The 15,715-nt window shown below is 32.1% G+C and overlaps 1 protein-coding gene and 1 long non-coding RNA gene across 2 annotated transcripts; one reads left to right on the top strand and one right to left on the bottom strand.

Moving 5' to 3' along the window:
* Positions 1-462: 462 nt before the first annotated feature.
* LOC132728159 (ATP-binding cassette sub-family A member 2-like) lies at positions 463-1,269 on the bottom strand (the record flags this gene model as incomplete). Its single annotated transcript, XM_060713790.1, has 2 exons — positions 1,191-1,269; positions 463-667 (listed from the first exon to the last, which is right to left on the bottom strand). Coding segments are annotated over exons 1-2 (271 nt in total), but the record flags the coding sequence as incomplete, so codon positions are not given.
* An 8,583-nt stretch (positions 1,270-9,852) lies between these two features.
* LOC132728161 (uncharacterized) lies at positions 9,853-13,401 on the top strand. Its single transcript, XR_009625448.1, has 3 exons — positions 9,853-11,801; positions 12,250-12,435; positions 12,665-13,401. It is a non-coding gene; the product is annotated as an uncharacterized LOC132728161 (long non-coding RNA).
* The last annotated feature ends 2,314 nt before the right edge of the window (positions 13,402-15,715 follow it).

The raw sequence follows: 15,715 nt of genomic DNA, 5'->3' as shown, positions 1-15,715 counted from the left end.
TTAAAATTTGATTTAGTTTCTAGCTTTTTATCCTGGCATTAGAGAAAATCTATATCTAATAAATATATTCACTTTGAAATTTCGCTGTTTCACTCCGTAGCGAGAATTAATCTCAATCTTTGATTTTGTATTCTTTTTCTATTGTCTTGATATAAAATTTATGTATGCATGCGTAAATTTTTACATGTTATAATCATAACTGAACGATCAGTATTTACGCATTTAACTTTTCATTAAGCTAACTGTCTATGCGGCATGCATAGTTTTATCCCCCATTTACGTCACATCCAGTAAGGGAAGTAACTCTTCACTGACTGTTATCGCTTAAATGAAAGGGTCTATAGGGTGAAACTAAGTTAATGGCAGTTTCGATGCAAACACTAGAAAATTCAGGATGATTTGCATAATTACATTAACTGGTTTAAGTTCTGAATAGAATAAAAGACTAAGTTCTAATTTTACCTGGATGTACATTCTCTATATACCAGGCCAGTATAAAGTAAACAACTGTGTCCACTGCTATCATTATCAACACAATCTGTAGACTAAAATTATCATATTCCCGTGGTGACACATGTAGGTTCTCCCACTGTACACCTGATCCCTCTAACTCATAAAACAGGAAATACTTCCCGCCTACACCCAGAGCTGATGTTGGAAATATTGCCTGAAAAATAAGTTTTTATTACCGAGATTATAAAAAATACAATGTATTCTGTTTCATTAATTTCTTATTTTTAAGACAAAATATCCCTCAGAAATATTTTTATTTTTATTTCACAAAAGTATTTTTAGTTTTGGTGTTCTGTTGTATCTTACAGACAGTTTATAACTCATCTGCCATTTCATAACTGAACCATATTTTGGTTTTATGGCTTTCTGTGAATTAGAAACATTATTATAGTGACTTAGTATTTTGCTTTATACAGAATTTATTTAAGTTTGATTGTGTATGAAGCTATAAGCTTATAATAGACATACTTTTCAAATCTGCTCCTGGAACCAACCTGTACCGAGGTAAATGTGTCTAAAATGTCCTGCTCAAGGCAGCAATGTCTAATGCCCTTGACAAATTTTACTATTGTTATCATCTTTAAATTCTACACTTAACTTTCTAGTGTGACACTTGGTTACAGCTGGGTAAGGGCCAACATGTATTATGTTCATGAAGTTTTATGTCAGATACTTACAGCAATAGTTTTAATGTATGCTGGTATCCTGGTCCGCGTTAAATCCTCTCTGATGGCTATATACATGTATGGTATGTATGTTATAGTAAGTAAGTAAGTAAGTAAGTAAGTAACGACTTTATTTAACGAGGCTTACACATTCAGTTTCCCGATCTTCCATGTTGGCCTCAGCATAACATTATTACAATCAGTTTACATGTACACAACATATACACAACATATATACACAAATATTATTAAAATAGATCAATTAAATTGAAGTAATGATTGATAAAGCAAAAGATGATATGATTGTACAATAATACAGAGAAAAAGAGCAATATGTACAGATAGGTAAAACTAACATAGTACCTGTTTAAAACAATATTTAGTACATATTTAAAACAATATTTATACTTATAAATACACCATGGAAATTCAAATGATAATTTAAGTGATATTATTATCTAATACATATTGGCTCATGAGTTATTTTAAATATAACTAAAATATATCTACCGGTACATATATACATAAATTTAAGTTCAGTTGGAGTAGGAAATCATCATTTGGCATCATTGAATCATAAATTTTCCTATTGGGAAAATATGGGACAAAAGTAAAAGAAACGATAACAATAGTAATATAGTAATAATAAAAGTACAGGTAAGTAATTTATACAACAGGAATAAATCAACAGCTAGTTTAAGGTGAAAACTGCCATTTGATATAAGCTGATTGAAATTTCCGAAGAGTATCGGAATTTCTTATATGTACTGGTATGTCATTCCAAATTTTTGGTCCAGAGTATGCGAATGATTTTCTGAAGAATTCTGTTTTAGGTTTTGGTATAATTAGCTTTGCATTTTGTGCTGATCTGAGGTTTAAGTTGTGCCTTTCGTTTACTGTCTGGAATTTATTTTTCATATATGTTGGAAAGTCAGGTTCATTAATTGATTTATACATAAGAATTGACTTTTTGTATTTGATTCTTTGGTCAAAAGACATCCAGTTTAATTCTTTGAATAATTCACTTGATGGTGTCAAGGAGTCAAGGAGTATTCTTGCTGCCCTTTTTTGAAATTTAATGACATCAGATAGTAATTCGTTATTGCAGTTTCCCCAAATAGTACAACAGTAGTCCAAGTGAGGCAGTATGTATGCATTAAAAAAAAGTTTTCTTGAATGAAGATTAAGATACTGTTTAAGTCTAAGAAGTAAATAAAGCTGTGAGTTGCATTTTTTTATAGTTGACTGGACCTGTGTTTTCCATTTAAGATTGTTGTCTACATACATTCCAAGTAGTTTTTTAGTGTTTGTGTATTCTATTTCTTGGTTATTAAGAAACAAAGTAGGGGGTTGCATATTATCTGTTTTTGTGCTTTTTGTTGATAAATGCATAGCTTTAGATTTCTGAGCATTCAGAACCATTGCATTTTGCATGCACCATGTGTTAACATTATCAAGATCTTTTTGAAGGTTGCTGTTTACTTCTTGTAAAGTATTGCCAGTAGTTGTCAGAGAAGTGTCATCTGCAAACATATCAGTAATTGATTGTTTGATATGAAATGGTAGATCATTGATGAATAATGAATAGAAGGGGCCCAAGGACTGAGCCTTGGGGTACACCTGAGACAACTTCAGCTGGTTCAGATAATACACCAGAAACATTTACTTTTTGATACCTTTCTGACAGATAAGATTTAATCCAATTTATAGCTTGTGAAGAGAGATGATAAAAAGGTAGTTTTTCAAGTAGTAGGTTATGGTTTACTAAGTCAAATGCCTTAGATAGGTCCAGAAAAAGTGTACCAACAAGTTTGCCATTGTTTAGTGTATTGATCCAGTTATCAACTATATTTGTAAGTGCTGTTTCACAGGAGTGGCTTGTTCTGAAACCGGACTGTGTAGTGAAAAGTAAATTATTATTTTCTAGAAAGCATTTCAAATGGTCTGATACATGCTTTTCAAATATTTTAGAAATAAGTGGAAGTATTGATATTGGTCTATAGTTATTTTTGTCTGATTTTGACCCTTTTTTGTAGACAGGTATAACCTTTGATTGTTTAAGCTGCGTTGGGAATTTTCCATGTTCTATACTTAGATTTATTACAGAACAGAGAGGTTTACAAATGACGTCTGAGGCTGTTTTTAGGAATTTTGCACTTATGCCATCTAAACCAGTTGCTTTTGTAATATCAAGACTGTCCAACTTTTGTTTGACATAACTTATTTCAACAAAGGGTATTTTGAATTTATTAGAATGATTTAGAGTGTCAGATTTCAGAGAATCATTTAAAGCGGTTTTCATAGAATCCGATAATTCATTAATGTTTTCAGCCTTTTTAAATATATTTGCAAAAAAGTTGTTAAAAGTTTCTGCTGTTGATTTTGGGTCAGTTATTGGTGAACCATTCTCATCATTTATGTAGTTTGTTTGATGATTTTCTGTTTTGCCAGATTGAATTTTTAAGTTTTTCCATAATTTTCTAGGGTTTTTCTTGTTTGAGTTTATCTCTTGTTCAAAGAAATCTGTTTTTGCTTTATGTGTTAATGTTTTTACTTGTGATTTCCAGTATTTGAAGTCATGAATATTATTTTTCTTTTTTGCATAGTTCCTTTTTTGTATTGCATCAGCTATATCATCATTAAACCAATCAGCTTGGTTTCTATGTTTTACTCGTTTCTGCTTGAATGGAGCATGCTTATCTAAAGTTTGTAAAAATAATTTGTTAAATGTGTCTAAAGCATCATCTGGATCACTAAACATGTTAATGAGAGACCATGGCTGCTCTGACAATTCATGTAAGAAATTTTCTGCATTAAAGTTCTTTAAGTACCTATATTTTATAGTGGCATGCATTGGACCTTTGTTAACAGTTTTAATTGTTCGTCGTGTGAAAAATATAGGATAATGGTCGCTTATAGAGAGTATAGGGACTGCAGTGTAGGATACATTATGTGGCTGGTTACTGTAAATGTGGTCAATAGTGGTTGAAGTCAATGGTGTGACTCTTGTAGGATGTGTTATAAGTTGAGAAAGGTTAAATGTGTTAATAATATTATTCCACCTTGTATTATTTGAGCAATTTGTAACAAAATTATAGTTGAAATCTCCAAAAAGAATTAATTCTTTGTTTTCAATAAATATTTTATCAAGGATTTCTTCAATTTTATCATTCCATGATGCCAATGATGAAGGTGGCCTATAGATGTAACCCACCAGAAATGGTTTCTGTTAATGTTAATCGGTTTATGTTATAAAGTAAAATATACCCGCACATACTGCAGCAAGTTTAGCCCGAGAGAACATACTGTCAATTAAAAACCTGAAACACAACAGAAAACAATCAAGATGCTTTTGACTCAATTTGGGCTTCAATAACACCAATTATTGATCTTCAATATATTGAATTTCGGGTATATTTTTTATTGTTTTATCATATTTTTCCGTTTACTCTATATTATATGTTATTTTGGTTTTGGAGTGATATATGTGGATATATTACCTGTCAAGATTTTATATCACCCGAGCCGTTAGGAGAGGGTGATATTTTATCTTGGCAGGTAATATATCCACATATATCACTCCAAAACTAAAATAATAATTTTATTACCCTTCCCCTGCCGGGTTAAGACAATTTTGATATAAATCACTGCTACTTCTTATGAAACGTCAAAATAAGATTCCCTTTAAGGTCCCCTTCACCACAACATGATGTCACATAAATATATGACGTATGTTCTTTCGAACCTAACAAAAGTAAACAAGAGAAAAGGGGTAGTCTGTTGAAAGCACTTTTTTGGAATTAATATCAAGCTTTCACAAGGTCATATTTGTTTTCAATACTGATGAGAATATGTATCATTACTCTATTTTGGTAAATATTTATCATTTGACAGTTAAAAAGTGCTTGTAAATCGGAATTTACATCGCGTAAAATTAAACCGTACGGGCATCGCCACAGCGCATGTTGTTTACAACGTGGGGTACCCAACAGGAAATTTAGTGTGTATATTACCCGTCTGGCTCGGTAATATCAATTTCTTTCGGGTGACCAATATCCAATCAAAAAGGAGGAAAAAATCTGGAAGGGTAATAAATGATTTTTAAATATCACGTTTTCAGGCTTTACGACCAAAGTCTAGTTCCTTTAAGTGATATACTTACAAAAAAGCAATAGAAGACAGGGCAAACATTTCCAGGAACATAAACACTATGACTGGATTACTATGAGATAGTACACGTCCATAGTATAACATCAACGTCAGCGTTACCAGGGTAACAGTCATCTGTACCACGGCAGTTATAAACCACGCCCACCAGTGTACCCCATCATCTTCATTACCTGTAACTATGAGTAAGTTTTATAATATAATTGTGGAATACAAAACTAATGAGTGAAATATAACCTATACCGTTTATCATATATATCATTAACCCTACATCACTCATTTCTGAAACAAGAGGCCCATAGGGCCCTGGATCGCTCACCTGACAAATAGGTCAAACGGTCAAAAGTGGAGCCCCTTTTCACCCCAGAACTGAGAAGCTCAATTTGAAAACAAGGAACAGCATAATCTGAACAATTTTTGTACACTGACACCAGGAAAATTTTGGTGTAAAATTATTTTAAAATTGAACCAGTAGCTGAGATGTTGTTTAGCTCTTGTTTTCTAATTTTAGCTCTGGCAACCATTTTATCAAACAGTTCAGCCAGTAGGCTGTGAAAGGTAAAGCTAATAAAAAGATGACAGAAAAAAAGAAGGAAAACAAACATTTGACATGCCTGGGGATTGAACTGTCGACCTTAATCCCCTGAGGTGGGGTCAATTATCACCTTCCCAGCAAACACCCGACGTTGACCCAACGTTGGATCAACGTTGAATTTTGGTCGCGACGTCGGTGACCTTTATACAACGTCAAATCGACGTTGAATCCCCGACGTCTAACAGACGTTTTATTTTGACGTCGACTCGACGTCGGGTTTTGGTCGGTAATCTGACAATAGGTGAATTTAATTTATGAAACCAATATATATATAAATGAAAGCATAAACAGCGAGAATTTTAAGTTTAAGTTTAGAAAGGGAACATTATATATTTATTTTCTCCATCAAAACAACAGTATCACGTGGGTGGCTAACGTACGATATTCGATAGGTGGCGCTCTGTAAACGGATAGTCGCAGATCAGTATGAAATATATTTGCTCTATTTCCGTTTAAATAATATCTTATCTCCTCGAATTAGTCTAAGAAGTGTTTATATAATTTACAATGAAGCTGTTATCATTTTTGAGGTCTTCATTTTATAGTGGTAAATAATTTAGTAAATTCGAATTTGCGACTTATCGGATTTGAAATTCAATTGTATTGGCGGACAAAAAAACGACGGGTTGACATACAAAGTTGTATATTCCAAACAAAAGAAAAAGGTAGGCACACATTATATATTGTTTTTCAATGCTAATTTACCGCATGTTTGCATGGATTCGACGGTTATTTGATCATTGAAATGTTTGACTGGTAAAACTTAATGTAACGTGATTTCGCGAGATAAATATTTTTGTTTCCACGTAAGAACACTTTATCATTTGCTATAGAACAGTCTGTATAATCGGATCATTTTTCCCACACTATATCGCCATGCCAAATAAATGCACAATCAATGCCAGGAAATATCCTAGCAATTGAAATCAATAAAAAGTTAAATGCAGTATGTAAGACTCTTAAATTATTCAAATGCTGGTAAATAAAAGTTCCTCTTATTTCTTATCAACATGAATTTCCCTTATATGAGGGGCCAGTCATTTACACATGTATCAGATGCAGTTTGATTTTGATATCTGTGTAGTTGTTAAACTACTAGTTAATTGAAGTACTTTACCCATACTGTTAGCATACCATGTGTTTCTTATATTATGATAATGATTCATGGCATTTGATACATGTAAATGATACGACTTTGGTAAGATATATCTGAAAGCACATTGTATTTGACTAGCTATCTTTTTATTAATGTAATCAAACAACATATTATCAATCAGAAAACACATTATCATAGTTATAAATCAATAAAAGTAATAGTTTGTTGATTAGCCTGCTTATCAACAAGTTGTATGCTCGTATCATAAAACGTTTTTACACTAAGCCAGTCTGTCCTATATACACTTAGCAGACCAGATCATGCTGGGCAGAGATAATATCTATAAAAATGGCAGTAACATGTGAATTTCTTTGATGTTGTATGAGCATTTGTACAAAGTACATTGAATACAAAAAAATAACAATATCAATTTTTGCGGGAGTAGAATTAATTTCATTTTGGTATTTGTTAGATCAGTTTTTCATGCGCTTATGAGTTAACTAAGATTAATAGTAATTGGATTTTGCCTATTGTATTAGACAAACATCCTTCCACCACATGGTTAAATTCTAAAACGATTACATTTTCAGATTGTGAAAAGTATGATAATTCAACATGTGTCAAAAGTTCAGGCGGAAGATGAAAATATTTAGAGGAAAAGAAAAATGAAAACGTACCAAGATTTTGTGACAGGTATATTTCAAAATATTATAGAAAATACAGTGATCTTATTACCCTTGATTTAATAATGAAATTCACGAAGCCATTTTTATCAAAATTAATAGATATATACAGTAGGTACACGAAACTACATGGTTTAAACTAAATTAAAAATAATAAGTATCTTTTTAAGTAGTTGGAGAGTTTTGTTAGAATTTTGTTTAATTATAATATGTATAAGTGATTTATTTTTTGCCTTTGTAACTGATTATTTTAATTTTTTTAATTTCAGAAAGTGTGATGAGATCTCAGGTTGGAGACGGTAATGATACGCTTATAGTATGCCCCAGATCGACATAGCGTAGGAGGACGAAAGAAGCTAGAATACTAATGAAGATACATGAACATTGCTACTTATAGTTATAACAAAATATTCAGAATATTGTTCCATTTAACATTAAGATCTAGATTCAGTTATAGAATACAAAGACAAATATACAATCAGTGAGTTGGATAGATGATTGAAAAATCCCAAACTCAGAGTTATCAGTTCAGTGGTGATATGAGAAAAAACACATGCATGGATGTTTGCTATATAAAATGTCAGTGTTAATATTCAAGAAGGATTTTGTTTATTTTATTTCTAAAACATGCTTAATTAATACATGAAGCGTTATTAAAGTACATACCGTCAAGTTTAATAGTTTCAAAAAAATATTATGTAAATCTTGCATTTGTTATAGTACCACATTTCTTGTTTTGTACTTGTGATTCCGAGTATAAAATAAATTGCTAAAACCATAAGAATGCTTATTTATTAACCCTATTAAAGAGCTTCAAAATGAAAAAAAAAAACATATTCCAAAAGTTTTGAAAGAGGTTAAATCATGGTCAGAAAATTTGGTCAGATAAGGTTGGCATATGGTCAGATAATGGTCAGAAAAGGTTGGATTATGGTCAGAAAAAGGTTGGATTATGTCCAAATAATGGTCAGAAAAGGTTGGATTATGGTCAGATAATAGTCAGAAAAGGTTGGATTATGGTCAGAAAAGGTTGGATAAAGGTCATTTTATGACGTTGTATAGACGTCGGTTTCTGACGTCTAAAAAACTTTCAAATCCAACCTTCTGCCAACGTTTACCCAACGTCAGGGTCTAACGTCAGTACAACGTTGGTACAACGTCTTTTGTTTGCTGGGTTAGGGGTTTTATTTCAACAAACATGGTAGAAATGCACTAAAACGTGTTTCATGCCAAATATCAAAAAATTTACAGTTTTTACTATACACATAAGAGAAAAATCAATGACCCTTTGGGCTGGGCTTATTTTGACCCTAGGACTTTTATAAGCACAAAGTTGGCAGACATCCCGTCCCTAGATTTGCCACTACTTGCCAGCAATTTCCACTGAAAAGGGTGGCATTAAGTGTAAAAAAGGTGGCATTAACTGGAAAATGACAAAATTCCACTCTTTTTCCACTGTAGTGGCAAAATTGCCACCAAATGCCACTATCCTTTGGTGGCATTTAGGTGGCATTGAGTGGAAATTTGAACATAGACTTTTTTTATGGTGGCAAAAGGGTGGAAATTGGTGAAAAATGAAACTTAGTTTATTTTGAAGGTGGAAAATGAGTGGCTTTTAGTGGAAAAGTGAAACTCTAACTATTTTCTGGGTGGCAAAATAGTGGAAAAAAAAACTTAGAAAATTTTGTGAATAACTTTTAGTCGAAAAGGGAAACTCTTAACTATTTTCTGGGTTGTATAAAAAATTGGTAGAAAAAACTGAGAAATCTAATAATTGTGCATTGCAGGGTTTAAGATTTATTTAAAGTCAAAGCTCCAAACTGAAATAAATCTGTTTATAGTTTGTACTCTACCAAAGCATCAAGTGAACTTTTTATCAAAAATATAATTTATTGAAGTTGAACAGTTAGAAAATTTTATCAGAAACTCATATTTCTTAAAACATACTAGAATGCCATGAACACAATCTGATACAAAGTCACTGCCTCACAGTAACGGTATGATAATTCCAGCTGTAAAGTAGCAGGAAAAGACACAGAAATTGGACGTAAAATCACTTTTCCAGGCGTTAAACACATATAATTATGATCAGGAAAAATTAGAAAAGTATGGGTTACTTAACTTCCCATTTTTTATGGCAGTACTTTTCTTTAGGGATGTAAAATTTGACTTTCAAGTCAAAATGTTTATGTTCCATTCTATGCTTGTAAAATAAAATTACGGCTTTTAAAGTGTACTTTGTTCTTTAGTTATAATCTGTACATTAATTAAATAGTTGAAATGTTCTTCTATGCCCAGAAAATGCATATCTCTGCATAAAGTTTGTTGCTTCTTCTATGATATTTAATGTCAATCTTGAATAAAGTTTGACTTTTGTCTTTTCTTCTAATTGACATAATAAATTGTCTCTTCAATATTACTTTAAACTGATATCTGGAGAGTACTAACACTTTTCATGTAATGCTAACAATAATTAAAGTGAAAAATGCAAAGGGCAATAACTCCAAAAGTATGCAAAGAGTTATGGTTCTTAAACACAGCACATTACTCAAAAAGATCTATATCTGTGAAGTTTCAAATTAATATCTCCAGTACTTTTTAAGCTTAATGATCAAGACAAAAATTAAGCATAGAGAAGTAAAAAATGGCAATAAACCCCAAATCATGCAATAAAAAGTTATGGTTCCTTGGCATTGTAACTTCTCATAAATGAGATTTAGTTATATGTGGAGTTTTAAAATTATTGTCTCTAACATCTTTTGTGCTATGCTTTCAGAGGCTTTAAATCTATTGTAAAAATTAATGTGTGAAAAGTAAATAAGTCATAATGTCTGATAAATTTCTTACAATCAGGATAAGTAAATACTAGCTAGTAAATACTGCATCCTCTAAGATTTAACAACACAGCATACATCTCAGATCTGATAAAACTACTGCCCTCTTATCTAGTAATCCATGAATGGGGGTTAATAGTTTACTCATGCTGACCAGAATGTTCCATTTGATTATTTTGGGAGAGGCAACATTATACATGTTTTTATGTAGAATTTGTCTTAAAACAGCATGCTAAATTATCTTTCAAAAGCTTATTTCTACTCAATCTATTTAGGTATTAGATATAGTTATACATTCAAATGAATGTAAAAAATAAAATGATGGGTGCTATGGTTTTTGGAAAATCCCTCACAATTTAAAATTATAATGGACTGTCCATGCAGTTACACCGTTGTAAAGTTTGAATTCAAAGGAATTGAGGTCAGTCAAAGCTTGCAAACACAAAGGAAATTATTGATATTGTAGCAATTCTGGAGATATTTTGTTTAAAATGTAAGGGTGCATATTTTTGATTTCTCAAAGAAAACATTTAAAGTCTTATTAGTGTGGTAAATAGAAATGAGAAGTTTTAACTGAAGTGTGAATGTGTAGACAAGAAGATAAACAGCAGAATCATTCCCAGTCAAAGTTTCAGGTAAACAACTTTTACATACAATAATTATTGTTATTTATGCAGAAACTGTTTAGTTTTTTGACAGTAAAAATATGAAGTGGTATTGTATAAAATTGTGTTTTATATTTGTTTTGTTTGTAACTTGACTAAAAAGAAAGCTGCATGTACAATGTACATATAAAGAATGTAGGAATATAAAGAATGTAGGAAGATCTTCATCATTTCTTAAATACAATATGTTAGAAATTTTAAGTTTGAGAAAAAAAATATAGAAATTAATCAGTAAGTACAATATCATTATGTACAATATTACATCAATCAAACTATAGATAACCTGAGGTACCTATTACTACAACTTTCATGCTATAAAACAATTTTCCTTGTGTGTCACATGTGGAGCAGATTAACAGTAACTGATTTATTAGTAAGTTTCATTCCTTCATTGTTGTAATTCAGCTTTCATGGTGCAGTAGATAATTATATAACCATAACTAGACAGTCTAGAGTAACATGCTATTAGGAGAATGACAGTTCATAACAGAAACAGCATTAAATAAGAATTATTATTTTGCAGACACAAAGCAATGAGGAGCAGCCTGGAGCAACACATTTGATCTTCAGTGGCTTTACAAAGGTATCTTGTTAATTCAAAGTTATTTTAGAATTAATAGGAAAGAAGTGTCACAGTACCCAATAAGACACTTTTCAGTTCTTGATAAATATAGCTATTAGTCACTATTTACAAACCTACTTTAATTCAAACTCTTTATGACACTTTAATTTGCATTTACATTTTGTTTTACAAATTTTAGAGTTTTTGTACATTTTAGCTTGAAAATTTTATCAAATATTTATCCTGATGAAGGTTCGTTTAGAACTGAAACTGGAAGATTGTTAATTACTCAACCTGCACTGGTGTTGATGTGTTGTATTTCTTTATTTCTTTCTTATTTTAAAATTTTAGAGTTGTATACAAAAGTCATATACCAAGGTCTTATAAAAGTGTTTCATTTTCTGTCTTTACATATTAGATATTGATAATCATTTTCTGTCTTTATTTGATATTGTTAATCATATTTTAGGACCAAGTGATGGCAGAACTGATGCCATATGCCTCAAAAGTAAGAAAGGTACAGCAAAGCTCTTCAGAATGCTATTCAATATAGAAGAGATTAAAGGCCACTCATTGTTTGGTATGAGGAAAGGGAACAGAGAGTCTGACGCCAGACCTTCTTGTGCAGACAAGGCAAAACTTAAGTTCTTGGAAGGTAACTAATGAACTGAATGAAAATATCATTTTTGATTCTGCGTATATTTTCTGCCTTGGAGTAAATAAGAAAAGTCTGATTCTTCCACGTCTGCAGTGCTGTTTTTTAAAGTGTTTTAATCATATCTATGCACTCAAATTGAATATAAAAAATATCCAATAGTCATATAAAAATGTAAGCTTATGTTTTTAATTATTGTATTAATCATTCATAATTTTTTTTTTTTTAGATTGTGCGCTCGAAAAGTTGCCGACAACCTAAAGGACTGAACTCAAACCGTCCAGGAATAGCAAGATAAACTGAAGAAAATAAATGGACTAATGTTTTGCTATTTTTTGAGACAATATATAATTTCATATGGAAACATTAAAAAGGATTATTTTTTAAAATTTGTTTGTTTCCAATTTAGGGTACAGGGTGACTTTCAAGCAGTTTCCAGCTATTGCCACCCACAAGGTGGAAAATTTCTGAAAGGGTGAAAATAGGTGGCATTTAGTGGAAACTGAATTTGCCACTATCTGGTGGCAAAATGGTGGAAAAGTGTCTAAATACTCCACCAATTTTCCACCCTTATGGTGGCAAAAGGTGGAAATAAGTGGCATTTGGTGGAAAATAAGTTTGCCACTCAATGGTGGCATAATGGTGGAAATTTGTCTAAATACTCCACCAATTTTCCACCATTATGGTGGCAATAAGTGGAAACAAGTGGCATCTAGTGGAAAATGAGTTTGCCACCCTAAGGTGGCATAATGGTGGCATTATGGTGAAAGTTTGTCTAAATACTCCACCAATTTTCCACTCATTGGTGGCATTTAGTGTAAAAAAGGTGGAATTAACTGGAAAATTATATAACATCAGTCCTGCTCAAATTTTTCACCATTTTCATGATTTGGGTGGCGTTTTGGTGGCGTTTTGGTGGCATTATTGGTGGAAAATTGTCTAAATACTCCACCATTGAAAAGGGTGGCATTTTAGTGGCAAATCTAGGGACGGGATCTATTAGAAGATGTTTTATGCCAAATATCAACGCTGTTGCTCTTTTGGATTTTCACTAGAAGATTTTTTTTTTAATTTTTACTATATACATGTATATATAAGGAAAATCAATGACCCCCTGGGGTGGGGCCAATTTTGACCCTAGGGCTTTTATTTAAATAAACATGGAACACATCCATTAGAAGATGTTTCTCGCCAAATATCTTAGCTGTAGCTCTTTTGGATTTTCACGAGAAGATTTTTTAGTGTTTAGTTTATACATATAAGGGAAAATCAATGACCCCTGGTCAATTTTGACCCTGGGCATTAATTTGAAGAAATTTGGTAGACATCCACTAGATGATGTTTCATGACAATTATCTAATCTATAGTGCTTTTGGATTGTCACAAGGAGATTGTTTAAGTTTTAACTATATACAAATAAGGAAAATTAATGGACCCCTGGGTCGGGGTCAATTTTGACCCTATGTTTTTATGTGAACAAACTTGGTAGACATCCACTAGAAGATGTTTCATGCCAAATATTTAAGCTGTAACTCTTTCAGTTTTTTACAATAAGATTTTTTAAGATTTATTGTAAAAATAATCTTTTGTTTGCCACGACAACCAGAGTTTTTGATGGATCCAATTCTTTGAGCAACTTTGGTAGAGCTTCATGCAAGGAACATCCATGCAAAGGTTCAACCAATTTGGCCAAGTGGTTTAGGAGGAGAAGTTGTTCAAAGAAATTGTTGATGCACACACGTACGGATGGACGCACAGACGACGACAGTCGATGGACGACGTACAATGGGCCATCACAAAAGCTCACCTTGAGGACATTGTCCTCAGGTGAGCTAATTAAAAGCAAGTTCAGTTTTCTTGTTTATAGAATATTCTGCTTCAGTGTGACATTTTTAATAAACAAGTATACTATAATAAATATACGTTCATAAATGCTTGTAAAATATTTTATGTAAACCAAAAAAAAAACATTTTAAGGGATATTTAACAAGCAATATCAGGAGAGCCAAAAAAGTCATTTGAAGACAAAAGAAATGCAAAATATAAGAGGTAAAATATGTTAACAAAAATTTTCAAACCTCTTAATCTTTTCTCCTTTTCATAGACATTTTCTGTACGAGCATAGCGACTGAATAAACCCATGACAACATTAAACATAGCAGTATAATATGTTATTTTATCCAGATAAATCTGAAATCAAACATTTAATGTCATATAGAGGATATTTGTTTTGCATGTAAGATTGAGATATATTTCACTGAGTGGACACCAGATGCAATATTTACACGAGTGGCATAGCCACGAGTGAAAATAGAATAGCTGGTGTTCACGAAGGAAATATTTTTAAATCTTATATATAAAACAAATAAATTTTCTCTTTATTTCATGCTTTTTAAGTGATTTTAAGTATTTTTTACTGATTTTGCCGTGTAATGTCTTGCATTCTCCTTTATGACGTCATCACATCATGATGTCACATCATCAATTTTGAAATATAGTTCTGTTAAATTTCTCTAAAGCTCCATCGGCAGACGGGCAGGCAGTGAACCATTGCTTATTTAACAGAGTATCAAGGGAGACAACTCACGCATCCCCACAGCCCAACAAGGATATGGCATTCTGTGTAAAAAAGTTCCTGGACTGGTTACCGGCTTTCCAACCTGTATCTCAATAATTGCTCTCTCTACCAGGTCCTGTATGAATGAAAGTTCCTGGACTGGTTACCGGCTTTCCAACCTGTATCTCAATAATTGCTCTCTCTACCAGGTCCTGTATGGATGAAAGTTCCTGGTCTGGTTACCGGCTTTCCTGTATCTCAATAATTGCTCTCTCTACCAGGTCCTGTATGAATGAAAATTACTTAATATGAATTATGAATAATGCCAGGAATTTAAGGGTATTATGGTGCTTATAAATTTGCTCCAAGTTTGTGCACGAGCCAGCAGAGCTTTTGGTCATGCTATGAATATTTCAAAGCAGTCAATTATGACAGAAGTTTTCCTAGCAGAATGTTTGCGGAACTCAAGAGGCATTGTGGTCTGCAGTTCTTCTCTTTCTGGCCAATATATGAAATGTTTCATTCTAACAAACATAATATGTATAACCAAAGTAAATATACTTGATGCTGTGGTCAGGATGAAGTCTTAAATCTATATGCCAAATCTTACAATGGGAAATTATGTTTCAGTCTCATAAAAGTGAGCAACGCTCTCTCAAATGCCTCAAGACACATATTCTATTTCATTTTAAGAAATGGTGACACTAAATTCATAACCACCAT

Source organism: Ruditapes philippinarum, unplaced genomic scaffold, assembly GCF_026571515.1.
Source record: "Ruditapes philippinarum isolate M1 unplaced genomic scaffold, ASM2657151v2 ctg5847_1_1_1_1, whole genome shotgun sequence".
In the NCBI taxonomy this organism is placed as follows: Eukaryota; Metazoa; Mollusca; class Bivalvia; order Venerida; family Veneridae; genus Ruditapes; species Ruditapes philippinarum.
The sequence above is the reverse complement of the archived record's forward strand: the minus strand, read 5'-3'. Positions and strand labels throughout refer to the sequence as shown.